General features: G+C 53.3%; 1 protein-coding gene across 9 annotated transcripts in view; it reads left to right on the top strand.

Moving 5' to 3' along the window:
• Positions 1-17,514, top strand: part of CUX1 (cut like homeobox 1) — a 369,562-nt gene that overhangs the window by 71,984 nt on the left and 280,064 nt on the right. For 8 of the 9 annotated variants that reach the window (XM_086691941.1, XM_086691948.1, XM_086691943.1 and 5 more), the window contains exon 2: positions 7,476-7,586. In XM_086691941.1, coding sequence (XP_086548067.1) covers positions 7,476-7,586 — 111 coding nt within the window. Of the gene's footprint in view, positions 1-4,872; positions 5,149-7,475; positions 7,587-17,514 lie in introns of those variants that run through there. The other variant, XM_086691944.1, reaches the window with a different exon arrangement.

Here is a 17,514-nt window from a genome sequence, read left to right on the forward strand (position 1 = left end):
AGGCCTCAGTGCTCGGGCCAGCCTTCTGCTTGCAGCCTCTCTTTCTGACTGGAAGGAAGCCTTGCAGAGTTGTTAAATTTCTGCCCCCTTCCTGTATATTTTGCTTTTTGTTTTTCCTTTCCTTCTTTCTTCAGCTTACCCTTTCATTTAGCAAATATTGACTGCCTACCTGTGATGTGCCCCACTGCCATGTGAAGTGCTGGGAACTCTCCAGTGAGCAGAAGGCGAGCCCTACTGGAGCTTACAGCCCATCGGGAGCCGTGCTGATCTCACACACTTGCACGCAAATGCAGCATTGCAGACCCTTTTGCAAACCAGGGTCACTGCCACGAGGCACAGTTCAGGGAGCTGGGCTCATACCTTACAGTCTCTTCCGGAGGGGGGTGGGAGGGGCTGGGGGCTGGGGAAATGGTGTTCAATCGGAGCTCCTCTGACAGTTTGATGGAGGGGAGCAGGGATAGGTCTCCCAAGTGGAGGGAACAGCTGACGCTGAGGGTCTGAGGGAGGGAGGGGACCCAGCCCTCTGGGGACAGTAGAGGAAAGCCAGTGTGCCATGGTCTTATCCGAGGACCCCTAGGACTGACACGCTCAGATCCCCTCTCCTGCCTCCCCGGGAGGGTGTGTGCTTGTCCTGGCCACCTTTACAGCTCCCCCCAGCTCAGAGAGGTCATTGGTGCTCCCAGGGGATAAAGGGTGCCTGAGTCTTGTGTCCGGGTGCACTCTCGCAGCTCCTGTAGGACTCCAGGATCCCTGCCTTCCTGCCTTTAGGTGTGCTGTTTTCCACCGTTCAGTGCCCCCCAGGGTCCCCGCTGGAGGTCTGTCTAACCGGCGGCACGTAGGGCTTCCCGAGCTGGAGTGCTCAGCCCCGGCCCCTGGCTGCCACTGCCTGACAGCCCCGTAGCCGCGATTCAGACTTTGGTGGGACTCTCAGCGAATTGGGGATCGTGCGCGGGGAAAGTGATGGGTGAGAACCAAGGGTCTGAAAAGGGCACCCGAGAAACACAGCCTCAGACTCGGTCCTCTGCCGAAACTTACAAAGTAAGTGAAAGCAGGGGCGTTTGCTTCAGGACTTCTGCAAGGTTCTCCTTTAAATACCGTGCATTGTCGGTGCACACACCCACGGACGGAACAAAATGCACTTCCCGCAGCTCCACGGGGAGCACCACTCTGGGAAACGGGGATGGGGGGGCAGTCAGCCGGCCTATCCGTCCACCAGAGCCTGCGTCTCATTGTAGGGAAAAACTGAGATTTGGAGAGATAAGTGCATACTTTTTAGCAGAAGACATTACAGTTAGGTGCTCAAATTCAAAAGGTATAAAGGGGAGAAAGTAAAGGCCCCCCGCCTCGTTCTCCTCCCCAGGATACGGGGTGGTACCCATATCTCTTCCAGAGGCGTCTTGTGTACATATGAGCAAATGAAATGTGTGCACACGTACCTGTCCACTTACGGTGGGTGTCTTGGTCACTGTTGGTGGACATGTCTGGGGAAGCAGCCTCCATGTTTCTATTTGAACCCAGTTACTTCCATATTGGCGTGTTCCTCTTGTGTCCCTGCCACCCCTACCCTGGGGGGGCCTGACCAGGCTCCTCGTTCCTCTGAGCCCCTATTCTTGGTCTCTGACAGCAACCGCCGCCCCCCCCCCCCCCCCCCCAGGTTGTGCCAGGGACTCAGTGAGGGGAAGAGGAGGAGGGGGAGGGTAATGGGGATTGAGCCCATCCCCCCCACAGGCCCCAGCCAAGATGGGCATCTTCTGCGAACGCTCATAGGGCTTTCTTGCTGGAACTTCTATTCTCCCTTTTCTAACCCCTGCTCTCTTTTGGTTCCACTGGGCCAGGCCCTTCTGTCCTGTTGCTTTTCCGTGCCTGCCTGGTTTCCTCCGCTGGACAGTGGGCACCTGGAGGTCAGGGTCGGCTTCTGACTCACCCGTGCATTCTCTGGAGCCCCCGACCTGGTTGGAGACACTGGTGGCAGACTGAGCTCAGGCCTGAGGTCAAGTGCGTGGCTCTTATAGTACAGAAAAACTCCCCTTGATGGAGCACGTCCCGTGCCCCGAATTGAACATGCTTTATCTTAATTCCCTCCAGAGAGGGAATGTCATTGGACCAAAACCACACAGGTTACAGCTGGGATGGAGCCTGGAATCCCGGCCGGGTTGCTCTGAGGCCACTGTCTGAGGAGTCTAAAGCTGTTCTGTGTAGGGGGCTGGGTGGGGGCGGCTGGTAGGTGGGCTGGGGCCCTTACCCACTTCCTGCAGTTGTCCAAATGACCCTGTTGCTGGAAAGGAAGCAGAAAAAGCCCCGGGACCACCCCATGCAGAGACCGGGGTTGCCTTTCCCTTTTTGTACGGGTCCTCTTGGTTTCACCGATAAAGCCATTTTGGATTCGTATACGTGATCTGCTGTTTGATTAGCTTGACAGGTAAACCCAAAGGAAATACCAGATGAACGAACTTTCAATTAAAGTTACAGACAATAAGCAGAGAATACTTATTTGCCTTGTGGAGGCAGTTGGCCAGGTATGTTTTCCGGCCACCCCAAGGGTGCTGGGGGAGAGGGCTCACCTCCCTGGGCCCAGGAGGAACAGGGAGCCCTTGAGGGCCTGGCAATGGGACTTTATGAGAGGAGTCTCCCAAAAGCACTGCAGGTACCCCCCCCCCCCCCCCGGTTCAATACAGACAAACGGCAGGCATACCTACTTTAAATTGATTTCAAATTGATCACTGAGGTTATTAAGACCTGTTTTATTTGGGAAAATTTTCTTTTAAATAGGCTTGTGGTCACATTTTATTTCGTGTGTGTGTGTGTGTGTGTGTGTGTGTGTGTGTGTGTGTGTGTGTGTGTTTGTGTGTGTGTTTTAAGCTTATTTATTTATTTTGAGAGAGAGAGAGAAAGCAGAGGGAGTGAGAGAGAATCCCAATCAGGCTTCGCACTGTCGGCACAGAGCCCAACGTGGGGCTCAAGCTCACAAGCCTTGAGATCATGTCCTGAGCCAAAGTTGGGCACTCAACCGACCGAGCCACCCAGGCACCCCTGTTTCTTGTGTTTGATAAATCTTTAATACTCAGTTGAGAGGCCGGAGTTCAGGCAGAGAGAAAGTTAAAAAGTTAGGCACTTTGCCCTTTGAGGATCTGTCAGAAATGGGAGGGAAAGCCTGCCAGAAGTTCTCGCCAGAGAGGAAGGCAGGACTACAGGCGTCCACGGCTCTGCGGGAGCCTACCCGCCTTATAGCAGGGGGTGTGCCCGTGCACACGGGGCCTCAGGTTCAAACACTGGGCCTCGTCACCTCCTGGCATCGGCTGCCACACGATGACTTTGAAAGAAAACCGCAGTTTCTGCCTCCAGGTGCCTGTCCTTGTGAGACACTCACCCAGGACAATTTCCACCACTTCACTTCCAGCCTAGTTGAAAGTGCCCGGGTGTTCAGAGCCCGCTGGTTCGCCACCAGCCCTGCCAACTTCCCATGACTTTGGACTTGGGGCTGTCGGCTGTTTCCAGCGGGAGAATATTTCTAAATCGTTTTGAGGGGACGCCCTCCTCTGCCATTCCCTGGGAAAGCTCTGGCCTGGGTGAGCGGCATTTTCTGTAACTGGCCGCCACCTCCTCGTTCATAAGCCCGGAGACTGGCCAGTGTGCGACGCGTTGTGCAAGAAACAGCTGTTGTTTTGACAAAGGGCGTGCTTGCCTCAGTTTTTGAGTTACCAGAGTGAGTCAAGAGCTCATCTATTCCAGGCCTCTGCTGCTGGGCAGGGGGACATGCGGGCCATTGAACATGCGTATTATGGGCCGCACGATGTAAAATATGTTTCTAGAACAATATATGTGTGTATTTTTCACATCAGCAGGATTTAAAAAGTTAACAATACAGTGTTTCGAATTGGGTAATAATGCATGCACATGGCTAGAATAGTCAAAAGAGGTACAATTGACCCTTGAACAATAGGGGGATTAGGGGTGCTGACCCCCGGCTGGTCAAAGATCCACATTCAACGTTTGACTCCCCCTGAACCTTAACTACTCAGAGCCTACTGTTGACTGGAAGCCTGACCTATAACATAAATAGTCGATTAACTCGTACTTTGTATGCCCTACGTATCATATACCATATTCCTACAATAAAGGGAAAAGAAAACGTTCTGAAGAAAATCATAAGGAAGAGAAAATACATTTACAGTACTGTGCTATAAAAAACCCCCGCGTCTAAGCGGCCCATGCAGTTCAAACCCATGTTCTTCGAGGGTCAGCTGGACACTGAAGGGAAGGTTCCGCCTCCCCCCTCCCCCTACCCCCCCCCCCCCCCCCCCCCAGCGCCTTCTCAGAGCCAAGCAGTTACAAGTGTCTTTTGTATCATTCTGGAGACAATCAAAGCTTATGCAAGCATATGTATAGATACTCTTTTAAACAATACTGGCATTGTTCTTGCACTTTGCTCTTTTTGCTTAAATATATCTCGAAGATCAGCCCATCTCCTAGCACATGTAGGACTTTTTCTTACCATTGCAGAATGATCCTTGAGTGGATATGCCAGCACGCTCTCGTTGGACACTGGTTGATTCCCAGGTGTGGGTTTTTGGTTTTTGTTTTCTCTTGGCGAGTTTTGAGTGCCTTTCAGGTGTGGGGACCCTCCATGCTCTTTTTTACACGTGACCAGTGACTCCGGGACTGAGGGTTCTGTATTTTAGGCCCCCATCGCCACCTCCCGTAAACACATTAAATTCCCTTGTTAATGTGTCATTGTATTTGACACTTTGAGCATAGGCGGGCCGGGTAGATAATAAAACAGTATTTGGCTTATGTTTAATAGCCGTCTCTTCTCTGCGTCGTCCCAACAACCGTACAAAGCCTCCGTGTCCTTCAGAAGGCCTCGTGGTGGTTTTGTAAGGGACCTGGCCAAAGATCGCAAGCCCTAAGTCTGACCAACCAGACCCCGGGGCCGGGCAAGCCCAGCCTGTCCTCCTTGGCGGTGCTGGTCGGTTTCTGTGCTGGCGGGCCGAGGCACGGTATTAAATCTGGAGACTGGCGTTGGTTTCTCATGTGGACCTGCGTATGTCTGCACGCGTGGGGAAGGGAGTGTGGCGGCCCCCCGGGGGGTCCCCGACTGCCAGCAGTACGTCACCCCAGGCTCACTGGCCCTGTGGCCCCGTGACAAAGGTGGGTTCGCTGCCTTGTATCAAGGGTCCTGTCTCAGACTCAGCCCTCCTTGGTGGGGTTTTCTGATGGATGTGCCCATGGATCTTGTGGGCTGGGTCGGACTTCAGCGTGTGGGGCATGCAGGGACCCAAGGGGACCGTGTGCTCTGTCACGTCTTCCGCAGCATTGCCCCACTGTCCCCATGCTCGTCCCTCTAGGTGGGAAGGTGGGGGTCAGGGCTGGGACCACAGTCCCCTCTGTGCCCCCCACCGTCCAGCCGTTATGGCTGATTGGGTGACAGCGCCCCCGCCCTGGAATTTAGGTCTTCGTTGGAAGCAGTCAGTGCCCAAGTTTTCTGCATCTGCGGGCGATTAGAACAAAACATCAACTCTACTTTTTCTGTCATGTTTCAATATTGGCGTTTCTCCCCACTTCTTGAAGCCTCCTTTTATAACTTCTGCTCCTGCTGCTTAAATATAGCCGTCTAAGTCCTCCTCCTTACCAGATTGTTTATATTTTTGAAAAGCCTTCTGCTTATCTGCGATTGCTCTCTCTTCTCCGTCTCCATCCCCGCATCACCACATTCGTTTCGGTTGCTCTTTTTTCCCTGCCTTCACTCGACTGGGATGTGTTTCAAATGTGGTCTATCAAAATGTGCAGTGTTTCCCTCTTTTCTGCAGTAGCTTTGACATCTGTTCTTGAATTCTAGCCCATGTTATTCTTTTGGACTTGTTTGCTCAAGATTTGCTGTAATGCCAGAAACACGACAGGGGAGAGAGAGTGCGGTGGGGAGTGTCTCCCCCTCCCCACCCCCCACCCCCCACCCCCCACCCCCTCAGTAAAAACCGTCTTATGATTTCCAAGTCGACACCACGCTGGATGTGGCTCCAGCGCCCTGTCGTCCTCTCTGGCAGTGACCCGCCCCATACTGTACAAGTGAAGTGCCCATCAGGAGGCCCCACCAAACTCCTCCGGTTACTTCCGCCAAAAAGGGAAGCAGGTGAAACCTCATAGGGGGTGGGGGAGGGGGAGGGGGGGGGAGACTCACGTGCTTCCCGGATGTCTGTGGAAGGATCTCTGTGTCTGATTTGCCTCGCTCTTCAGTCCTCAATTGGGTCCTTGCCCTGCTGGGCCCCAGGGGATGGGGCATACCACGGAGAAGCCATGCGCAACAGCCACATCGAATCCTAATCAGAAGATGCCAGTGTGTGTCTTTAGTAACTGAGGCCGCTGGGCAAGAAAATGGGCCTTTTGGTGGCTACGGCAGCGTGTCCTTGTGCCCCTGCTGTCGGCTTGGGACACCACTCTGGGCCCATCTGCTGCAGGCTTGTTTGAAACGGATCCCGTTGGCAGCTCCTCCCAGAATTTCCGAGGCCAGGGCACAGGTTCTCTGATGCTCTGAGCGTTATTTTGTTGTGTGAGCCGAGGTCCTCTTCTTACAGGGCACCTGGCCCTGGTGGCTCTCAGAGTTTCAATGCGAGGACAGTAGCTTGAGAATAGCTGTTGTTACCAGGTGCCCCATTCCCAAAGTTGACTGCATCCTGCAAATCATTATTCTTGGAATTTGCCCCGTAAAGGTCCCTCCTGAGAACTAGTCACAGGTTATGGGCATGATACCTCACCTCTCTGAAACCCACAATATGTACTGTTAAATGAAAGCAGACCCAGTTATCAGCACACAAGCCCCCAGGCCCACACTGTTGAAGACAGACAAATAGCACGCCCCAGCGAGAAGCCCAGAGTAAAGCAGAGTCATCAGGGCACGGAGACTCGGCAAGAGGGAAAGCTTGCTAAGAACAGAAACCAGGAGCGCCTGGGTGGCTCAGTGGGTTACGCGTCCATCTCTTGATTTCGGTTCAGGTCGTGATCTCGCAGTTCATGGGTGCGAGTCCTGCATCTGGCCCTGTGCTGACAGTGTGGAACTTGCTTGGGATTCGCACTCCTAGCCCCTCCCCAGCTCACGCTCTCTTTCTCTCTCTCCAAATAAAAATAAAGTATGTTAGACGGCATCAGGGCATTGGGCTGACGCTGGCTTTAGCAAAGAAAAACGTGTCTGCGTGTTCTGTCCCCGAAGCAATCATTTGTGAGGTGCGTGTGGACCCACGGCACATCGAGCCGGGGGAGCGTGGTGTTCCGGGACGGGCGCACGGGGTGATGGCAACTGCCCGAGTGTGTCCACTCCCCTCTGCGGCCCCAGCCCCTCCTCTGCCCGGGAGTTGGTAACCCCCAGAGCCACGGTGGGTGGGGGGGGGGAGGGCTCTCCCGGGTTCTGGTCGAATGCAGATACGATCCCCTCTGGTACGAAGCAGCAGTGACAACCTTGTCTTCCTTTGTGTCTCTCTCGACAGAGGGAACTCGATGCCACCGCAACAGTACTGGCGAACCGGCAAGATGAAAGCGAGCAGTCCAGAAAGCGGCTTATCGAGCAGAGCCGAGAGTTCAAGAAGAACACTCCAGAGGTGAGGCCGCAGGACCGTCCAGGTGTCTTTGAGAGGGGTCTCCCTGCCCTCGGACATATTCAGAAGCTGTGTTTGTAAGCATTTCGCCCCCAGCAGACTGCGTGCCTCGCGGCGGGCTGGGGGCCCTCGGGCGTCGGTCGGTTGTCTGCACGCAGGAGAGCACGAGCTAATTCCAGATGCGCCTGCTGACCCACTTGGGTGTGCGAGAGCACGTGGCCGGCTGCGTGGCCCATTCGGGGCTCCAGCCCTCACGCTCCGTGCCCATGCCTGTTAGCACGTGACCCCGAGTCCTTGCAGGAGCCCTGAGCACGAGAGCGTAGCGGGAGGGGGTGCGGGGGGTCCTCAGAGGGCCCCTTCCCTGCTGCCCTGTCTGAGGCTGCACACTTCTGAGGACGCGATGTGCCGATCCTTCTTGTCCAACAGACATTTAGTCCGGTAGGGCCTGTTAAACGCCTCTGTTTCCTGAAATACGCTTTAAAGGGCACTGGAAATGTGCTCCTCGTGGGCTCCTCTTTTTTTCTTGTAAGTACACGTTTGAAAGGCCGTGTTCAGAGGGCCTCGGGCAGCATTTTCCCAGTCTGTTTTCGAGGCCCCTGGTTCCCCCGGTCCCTGTCCAAGCGTTTGTAAGAAACGAAAAGCAAGGAGGGTTTTAGAGACCATTGGACAGACGTGGGAATTGCTTTCCGGGAGCTTCTCCCAGGCTGGCCCACGACGGTTCTCGGGCCGCGGGCTCTCGCCCCAGTCTCCTGCACCCTCCCGTCAGGCGAGAGCGGACTGCCCACGTTCTTCCGTGCAGGACAAAGGATCAGGTCTGGAAGGAAAGCTGCTTTCTGGGAGGCATGCCCCAGACTTTCATAATATTCCTGAAAAATGATGCGTGATTGGAACTTTCAAGGGCAGACCCGTGTCAAGTGTACCGCCTAGCTTGCTGCTTGAGGGGGTGTGCTCTTGTGAGTCATTTTGGGAAACAAATCATTAACCCTCTGTTTTCAGAATAAATATTTGAGGAGAAAACACGATAGCCCAGCGGGAAGAAAGGGGGCTTTAGGGGCAGACCCACCTAAGGGCTTTAAATTTTAGATCCACTGCTTGCCCTCACCCCCTCCCTTAAACGCGGATCTTCCCGTCCTATCCAAGCACAGGTGCACATTGTAGAGATTCGGGCCTGGTTACCGCCTTCCATGTGGCATCGGGGATCCGCTCTGCTCTGTGTTGAGTAAAGACAGGATCCAGGACTGCCTTCCTCTAATTACTTTCCTTCTCTAAGGCCACTTCAGAGCAGGCCTTCCTGGAGGGTCTCACTGTGGGGTTTCCCGAGCTCTCATCCTTGTCCTTGACTCCTGTTTTCCCCTGGCCGGCGCCCTTCACATCTGTCCCTCGAGCCACCCTTCGTACCGTTCCCGTAGTGAGCTGTCATCCTCTGCCCCGTGTTCTTACTGCCCTTCCCTTGGTGACCATTTTCCTTGGAAAATCTAAAACAGAAGGTCAAGGTCATCCTTCCGAGGCGGCAGACAATTCAGTAAACATAATCTGTCCCATGGTCGGGACTATGAAGAGCAGCAGAGACCCGGATTCCTGGATGTTCCGAGTCCCAGGCTCCTGTCAGCTGTGGGGGCGGGGGCCCGCCGAGGGGGTGCGTTCCCCTCTGGCCACTGAGGGTACGGCCCCTCCCCTGACATGGAAATGGGAGACCAGCTCACACAGCTTGAAGAGCCCTCCCCCTCTGAAACACACACCATTTTATCTCCTAATCTCAGTCACTGGAAGAGGCTTGGGGGAGAAGCAGTGTGGTTCATAAATGCCATTTGGAGCATTTCTTTCCAAAGCACAGTTTTAGACCCTGTCTTCCGTGGAGAAGAGGGGCCCAGAAACACCCGGAAGGGGACAGAAGGTTTCTGTGCTGCTTGCTCCTGGCCTCTGCCAGCTGGTCCAGGCTAGTGCTCAGCACTCAGGCTACTCTTGCTGCAATGAGGAGAGTCTCGCTGCAACAGGAATTTCCAGGAAGCCGGGAAGGGTGACGCCCCCTGCGGCTCCCGCCCCCTTCTCTCGGCTCTTTCTATCCCAGGACCGTCCACGACATCTGTGTGGGGTCCCTTTGGGAACCCTGAGGCGAGAACTGATAGGGGAGATAGGTTCACTGATGCCGCCAGCCGGCCAGAATCCCGTGTAAATAGTGAAGCCACGTGAGGCCAGAACGGGGGTGGGGGCGTAGCTATAGCCAAGTCCTCCGGGGTTCGTGGAGGGGGAGGGTACACGCGTGTGGGGGTCTGGTGGCACGTGTCGGGACTCTAGTGAGTGCGGGGCCTGGGGTCCACAGGGGATATTGAATTGTCTGTTTGGGGTCACAGTGCAGAGGGGCCCCCACGGTTTTCCAACATCGGTCCCCTCTTGTGACTACACTACTGGACGGATCGTTCAGCAACGGAGGGAATCAATTCACACTTACCGTCGAGGAAACTCTTTGAGAGATTGGACATAAAAGTGAAGGTTGCTTAGAGCTTGTTCTCAGGGGTTAAAAAAAAAAAAAAAATTGGCTCATTGGCAGGAGAGGCATCTTCCTTAGGGGGACACAGACCAGGATCTCCACACCTCAGAAAGTTGGCCGAGTGAGGACGAGGCCCTCGTTCCAGCGCGGGTGGCCAGCGCTGTGACTGGTTTGTACCTGGTGTGCTGATTGCTGATGAGCACGCGGGAGTCCCCCCTCTGTGTTCTGGGGAAGAAGATAATGCACTCCTAGCATCCGTCGAATGTTTAGTGAATCTATTATGCAGGATGAGGGCACCAGAGAAAAGTCAGAGGCGAGTGTGCTGGTCTCCCAACAGGGAGTTTCTATTTTCCAACCTGGCCCTGCCCACGGGTAGCTGGGGAAGCTCAAGTCCAGAGGGAAAGGGGGGCTGTGCAGGAGGCCTCAGAGCCAGCGGGCAGGTCCTTCCACACGGGATGAGCGCCGGGAGCACAGAGTGAAAGGTGCCGCGGTGGCCAGAGCCCGCGGTGGCCAGAGCCCTGAAGGTTTTTCGTGTATGGTGCATTTTTTCTTTTAAGTTTCCATTTTGTGTCATTAGATTAATCCCTTCACGGTCAGTTGATATTACTGCTTACATCTTTTTAACCCCCAAATTGTGGTCAATTTGAAGATGGTTGCAATTACTCCAAAAAAAAGTGGTAGACATTGTTCTGATTCAAAACAAACAAACAAAAAAAGCCCCTTTCAAAGAAAAATGGTTTTTAATTTTAATTTTGGAATGAAACATCCCTTCCCTATTGGATTAATAATTGATTAGGTGAACATAAAAGACTGGGGGGATATTTCTATATTCTGTCACTTTCCGTGTGTATCACCTCCGGTGGCTTACTGCCTCGTGGCACTGGTGAATTACTTCACCTCCCAGAGTCTCAGCGTTGTCACCTGTCAGAAGTGTGATGATAGGGCCCAGCTCACAGGGGTTGCTGTGTGTGTGTGTGTGTGTGTGTGTATGTATGCATGCATATGTTGTGTATTTGTGTGTGTGTGTGAGCGTGTGGAGGGCTCCACACAAGCCTGGAACCTCAAGTCCAGGGCGTGTTTGTTACCAGTATGAGCTTGGGACATAGAGTACGGAGCACATTAGATGTAGTTGATTTCTGCTTCTCAAAGCCAGCTCGGGGAACTTAAAAAAAAAAAAAAAAAAAAGACATAACAAGGGGGCTCCTGGGGGGGCTCAATCTGTTGAGCATCCGCCTCTTGATTTCAGCTCAGGTCATGATCTCACGGTTCATGGGATTGAGCCCTGAGTGGGGCTCTGTGCTGACAGCATGGAGCCTGCTTGGGATTCTCTCTCCCTCTCTCTCTGCCCCTCCCCTGCTCGTACGAGCATTTTCTCTCTCTTTCTCTGTGTCTCTCAAAATAAATAAATAAACATTAAAAAAAAACCCACAACAAATGCAGGTAGTTTCAGCTCGTAGTATTTCAGAAGTTGGTTTGTGGTGACAGGTAATCATTTTGCAAATATTTTTGGAACACCTTCCATGTGCCAGATGGTTCCGCCCTGAGGATACAACCCTATCCTTGTTCTTAAAGAGTTCCTTATCTTTCTTAGCAGCAAGTTGAACATCTTGATCTGGCATGTTAAGTGCTAAGATGTTATAATTGGAATCTTCTGAATGTAGACATCCCCCCCAGAAACACTCTTCTATCCGTGGTAAAGGTCTCAGCCCCATGTGCCTCAGTAACCCTTGTTGTAGGTCAACAGGGCCCCTGTTGGGCCTTGGTTCTCAGTCTCTGAAACACCGGTGGGTGTTAAGGACCTCCTTCCTCCCCTGAGAAATGCACGCGCTTGCATAGTTTCTCCTGGACCCGCTGAAGCTCACCCGGAAGCCCCTGGCCTAGAACACAGTCCCCGAGATGCACATCTGCGGCCTCAGTGTGCCACATCTGGAGGGCACTGGGGGTAGGGGTGGGAGACAGGAGGAGGGTGGTGAAGGGGGAGGTTAGGCTAGTGGCAGTATGTGCAGGAAGGGCGGTGGTGGCTTTCTTGAAGATTGTATGCCACAAAGTGCTCGCCTTCTGCTTTGCTCTTGCCCTGATCAGAGATCCCAGGTACAGGCCGGGATGACCTTTGAGGCCTTGGATGGCATTCGCGTCAATGAAGCCGACTGCGGACTGGGTCAGCAGGGACGTGGAAGCACGTGGGCACTGCCCACAACTGGCCCTGGGAGGCCGGGCCCGCTCCGCACTCCTGGAAACAGTCATTTCTGGAAAGTCTGGGACAGCGCTAGGGTTTCACGATTCCACTCAGGGATTCCTTTTTCTTGTTCTCCCATCAGTTAAGTTTTCCACTACTTGGCCAGGCGGTGACGTGAGCCCAGGCGGTGTGGCCACTGAGTCCGTGCTCTTAACTGCCGGGCTCTGAGGCTGAGTGAGGCGCGGGCCCTTCCAGGGAGGTCCCAGGGCGCCTGCAGGGGGACAGCAGGCCCAGCTCACCGCCATGCTATTTGGATGGAATGCTCGACTCTCAGAAGAAAGGTCCTCAGTGTCAGACTCCATTCTACAAGGAGCATGGGCTTTGTTTTGTTCTGTTCCTGCTCTTTTCAGTGAGGGAGGAACCATCCTTTGTGGGGGGTGGGGAGGGGAAGCAGGGAGCAGGGGCGCAGCGATTTCATCACAGAACCACCCTCAGAACTCACTTCTGCCCTGTCTGTGTCCAGCTGCTACCCCAGAGTCGGTCTTAGGCACTTGTCTGCCCAACTTGGCCAGGTTGATTCATGTTTCCTATAAAAGGGGCCATGTCAACTGGGGCTGCCGTTTAGGGACTCTTGATGGTCCTTTTTGTCCCGACGTACTTGGACCTCGACATGTCTTGCCCTCGAGAGCGTTAATCATCGTGAAACCCGGCCCATGGCGGTCATCGTCAGGGTCGTAGTTTTCCGCGTCCCTCCTGCCCGAGTGCCATGGCGTGTCTTCTTCTGTCACGGCCCTCACTGTCATGGGCACAGCTGCCTGGGGTCAACACCGGGACTGACCGCCCCTCCCTCCCTCGCCATCCACGCTGGAAGGTGGTCCTGGGCCCAATGCCAGCTGCACACCCGGCTCCCTGACAGGGAACATTCTCTTCAAGGCTGACCTGACCGCCTGCTCGCTGGCATTCATTTCCTGAGTGGCAGAATCTTGGTTCGCCCCTTGTTGGTTCGCTGCTCTGAATTTTTCATTCTTGGGAAACTGTTACCAAAAGTCAGGAGTCATCTTGGGGTACCACCTGGAAAGGAATCTCGTGCTGTCCCTCCGTACAACCGTAACTAGGGCTGTGGATCCCTTCCCACCTCCGGCAGGGGGGACCCAGGGGGGCCCAGGAGGGGACACCTTCTTCAGGAAAGCCACAGCCATCTAGTTGTTGATCAGGATGCACCCTCGGAATGAAATGAGAAAGCGTGTGCCCCAGTGTCGTGTCCCTCACACGCAGGTCACCCAGTCCCCTGTGGCCGAGGTGAGGACGACACTGCCAACTCTGTGAGTCCTTCCGTGCTCCCCGTGAGAGGAGGAGCCAGCAGGCCGGGGGATGGGGGGAGTAATATATAGTTGTGGCCCAGGCCCAAATGCATTTAGTCACTGCCTCTACAGCCTTTATATAGACACACTGCAGGGAGTGACTCAGCCTGGAAAAAGAGAGTCACTTAAAAATAAAGTTGCAACTCAAATGGACACGTCCTGCACGGGCCGCCTGGAGCCCGCGTGGCCGGGGCTCGGTGAGCAGCGGGGGCGTCCGTGCCCTGCGTGGTGCTGGAGGGGGGCCGGGTGCTTCCGGCATCACTTACTGCATCGTGGAGTCGGGGTGGGGGGGGGGCTCACACATGACTCCCTGTGCCTCTTAAACTATAAAGCGGTGCGGAGACGTTATTAGCAGCTACTGGGAACGTTTGTGTTGAGTAGCGAGCGAATTCTCCGCTCTTCGTCTTCTACAAACGGACGGAGTCCGGAGGCCGTGCGGCTCTTCAGTGACCACTCAGCTTTTGTTTCGTGCCTCTGTCCTTGTAAGAATCTACAACCGATGCACGCAAAAGGCCTGAAACACTGGCATACGTTTCCTCATGTCTTGTCGGACGTGGGAGCGGTGGTTTATTGAAGACCCACAGTGCCGATTGACAGACTGGTTTTCACAGAGCTGGGCGGACCAGACATGCCCCTCAGTGATGGGGGAGGAGGCTTATAAGCCTAGCAGGCCAGGGAGACAGGCTGGGCACCAGCTGGACAACCCCTGCCGCCGACACACTTCTCATGTTGGGGGTCCAGGAACCTGCAGCAGCTCCGGTAGAACGACTCTCTCCTGCTTTTTTTTTTTTTTTCTTAAGTAGGCTTCATGCCTGGCACAGAACCGAATGTGGGGCTTGAACTCACGACCGTGAATTGCAGACCTGAGTTGAGATCAAGAGTTGGACACTTAACTGACTAAGCCACCTAGGTGCCTCTCTTGCTTTTTTTTTTTTTAGTATTTATTTATTTATTTATTTATTTTGAGAGAGAGACAGAGACAGAGTGCGGGGGGGGCAGGGGTGCAGAGAGAGGGGGAGACAGTGCAAGCAGGGAAGGGGCAGAGAGAGAGGGAGACACAGAATCGGAAGCAGGCTCCAGGCTCTGAGCTGTCGGCTCTGAGCTGTCGACGCAGGGCTCGAACCCCCTGAGCCATGAGATCATGACCTGAGCCGAAGTCGGAAGCTTAATTGACTGAGCCACCCAGGCCCCGCCCCCCGCCCCACTTCTGATGGGCAAGGCCTTTGTTTTGAGCCATGCACTTTGGATACAATGAGCACTTGATGACGACCATAGCATGAAAAAGCCTTACCATATTTATAGCATTTGCTTCGGAAATCTTTCCTTTACAAAAGAGAATTCTTAAAAATGCAAATTACCCTGCAAGATTCATTTCTCAGACAGGCAGCTCGTAAAATTTTATTTGATGCTTCAGTTTTATTATTATTTTTTTGTGTATAGAACTTTTTAAAAAAGGAATTCAAGGAACGCCTTTCCTTGGCAGTTCTTCAAAATGTTAAACATAGCGTCACCCTGCGACCCACCCTTTCTACCTCTAGGTGTGTGTATATATTCAAAAGAATGGAGAACAGGTCCACCCAAAAACTTGCACACGAATGCTCACAGCAGCATAATTCAAAAGAGCCAAAAAGTAGCAGCAACCCCAATGTCCCCCGAGGGATGAGTTGATAAACAAAGTGTGGCCTGTCCATACAAAGGAACGTTATTCAGCTGTCAACAGGGATGAAGCAGTGACATCTGCTCCAAGAGGGATGAACTTGGAAAACATTACACAGAGTAGAAGAAGCCAGACACGAAATGCCTCCTGATCCCGTGTCTATAAAATGTCAAGAAAGAGGCAGAGCCAAAGAGGCAGAAAGTGGAGAAGTGGCTCAGGGTGGGTGGGGGGGGGGGGGTGGTGTGTGTGACTAATAACACAAGGTTTCTTTCTGGGATGGTGGAAATGTTCGGGCATTGGCTAGTGGTAGCAGTGGCACAACTTTGGAACAATGTCAGACACGACTGAACTGCACACGTTAAAAGGGTAAACTTTGCGGTATGTGACTTTTCTCTCAATTTAACTTTGTTTTGTTAATGCCGCTCTTTGTGGGGGTAGGAAATTATTCATTTGTTCTCTCTGATACTCCATAGAAACCCTCCCTCCCTCCCCCCCCCCCCCCCCAGAAGTATCTGGTGAATTTTTCCTTTCGGCGGTAACGCCTTGGTTCCTAAAGGGCCACTCCGGTATCTGGCAAAATGATAAAGCTCAAATAATAAACTTGGACGTTTAATCATTCTAGAATCACCCACCGTTAAGTTATCATAAGACTTTAACTAGGAAAAGTTTAAAGATTAAAAGTGAGATTTTTAACTGTTACCAATTAAACTCTTTAAGCCAGTTTATCAACCCAAGAGGTTATTTCCTCGTTTCTTTGGGGTCCCTCAGAGAGAAAACCTGCCCTCGGGCGTGATGGAGTAATGGGTGCAAATCGCACCGAATTCAGCCCCGGTCAGTAAATGGCTGGTGGCTCTATTTCCTCCCTGCGTCCCTGCCAGATCCTGCAGCAGACCCCAAGCCACTGGGGAGGCCCGGAGCAGAGGAGTTAGCTTGAGCACGGACCATTTGAGAGAGAATCCAGTGCTAGCTAGCTCCATCGCTCATTTGCATGTTGATCTCAGTAGCATCGGGACAGAAACTTCAGCTTCTTCTTCTGCAGAAATATATCCTGCATCCTTCATGCATGTGGGGTCATGCATGCAGGGGTCATGTGAGAAGTGTGTGAGATTCCTTGAAGGTAAATGTCCAGCCCCACACCAGGAGTGGAACAGATACTCGGGTCAGGTGATCTTGACCAAGGTCACTGAGCATTCTGAGATTCGGACCCATATATATACACGGAACTAATCAGGTCCCGGTTACTAGGCAGGTGAAATGAATTCAGGTAAACAGAGCATATAGTAGGTGCTCAGTAAACATTTCTGTGCTGTGTTCTTTTCTCCCTCGCTCTGTTCTACAAGTAGTTCTGAGCCCTTGCCAGGAGCCAGGGGCAATCTGAGGTTCGGGGAGACAGCAGGCACTGAGAGAAGGTTCCAGCTCTCCTAGGGGGCAGGCAGACAGTGGCCAAGTAAACACAGCAAGCACCTGGCACGCAGGGTACCTAAAGGTGGTGGTCAGAACTGAAACAGGACACTAAGGTAGCAGGTGAGTACGGATGGGGTGAGGGTTCTTGAGAGAGTTCGGGCAGCTTTTTGAATCAAAGATGGACAATGGCCCTTTGTATCTCCCCACAGAGGATGAACTTGGGCAAGTTGTTAGTGGTGGTGGTGGTGGGGGGGGGCGGGTCTCTCAAGTTCCTTTTAGGTCGAAGCCTGGTCATCTTTGTTTATTCCTGATACTCAGTTACTTTCCAACCACAGATTCGGTCCCTCTAATTTCTGAGACCAGGATGCTATTCACTTTGGACATTAGAAAGTTCGGTCAATGGACCTCTGAGTATGAGAGTTACCTTATTTTGTTCAGTCGCCTTTGGCCCAGAAAAGTGACTTCTTAGGCAATCAGTGAAGAATTAATCTTTGAGTTTGATGTGTTGGTGACCCAGGAGCCCGGACCAAGGGGCGGCAGGGTGGCGTCGGAGAACGCACCACCCGCCGCCCCGCCCCAGGCCACGCTTCCTTCAAGCTGTGAACCCCGTGGGGCCATCTGTCCAGGTCACTCCCCGAAACGTGGATGGGGCTGGCGTTCCCTTTCCTTCCTGAGCCTGCGTGTCGTCTCCTTGTGTGTCTGGCAGTCTTTAAAGGACTATTTTAAGTATAACAGACAAGTAAGTGTCAAAAGGAAAAGCCTGTAATTGGATTCACGCGGTATGAAGTTTAGTCGGGACCATGCTGAGTTGTATGACCTCTCTGGGCCCCCGTCTTCTCGTCCAA

The sequence above is a fragment of the Puma concolor genome, chromosome E3 (assembly GCF_028749965.1).
Source record: "Puma concolor isolate L17-30 chromosome E3, mPumCon1.1.hap2, whole genome shotgun sequence".
Taxonomy (NCBI): domain Eukaryota; kingdom Metazoa; phylum Chordata; class Mammalia; order Carnivora; family Felidae; genus Puma; species Puma concolor.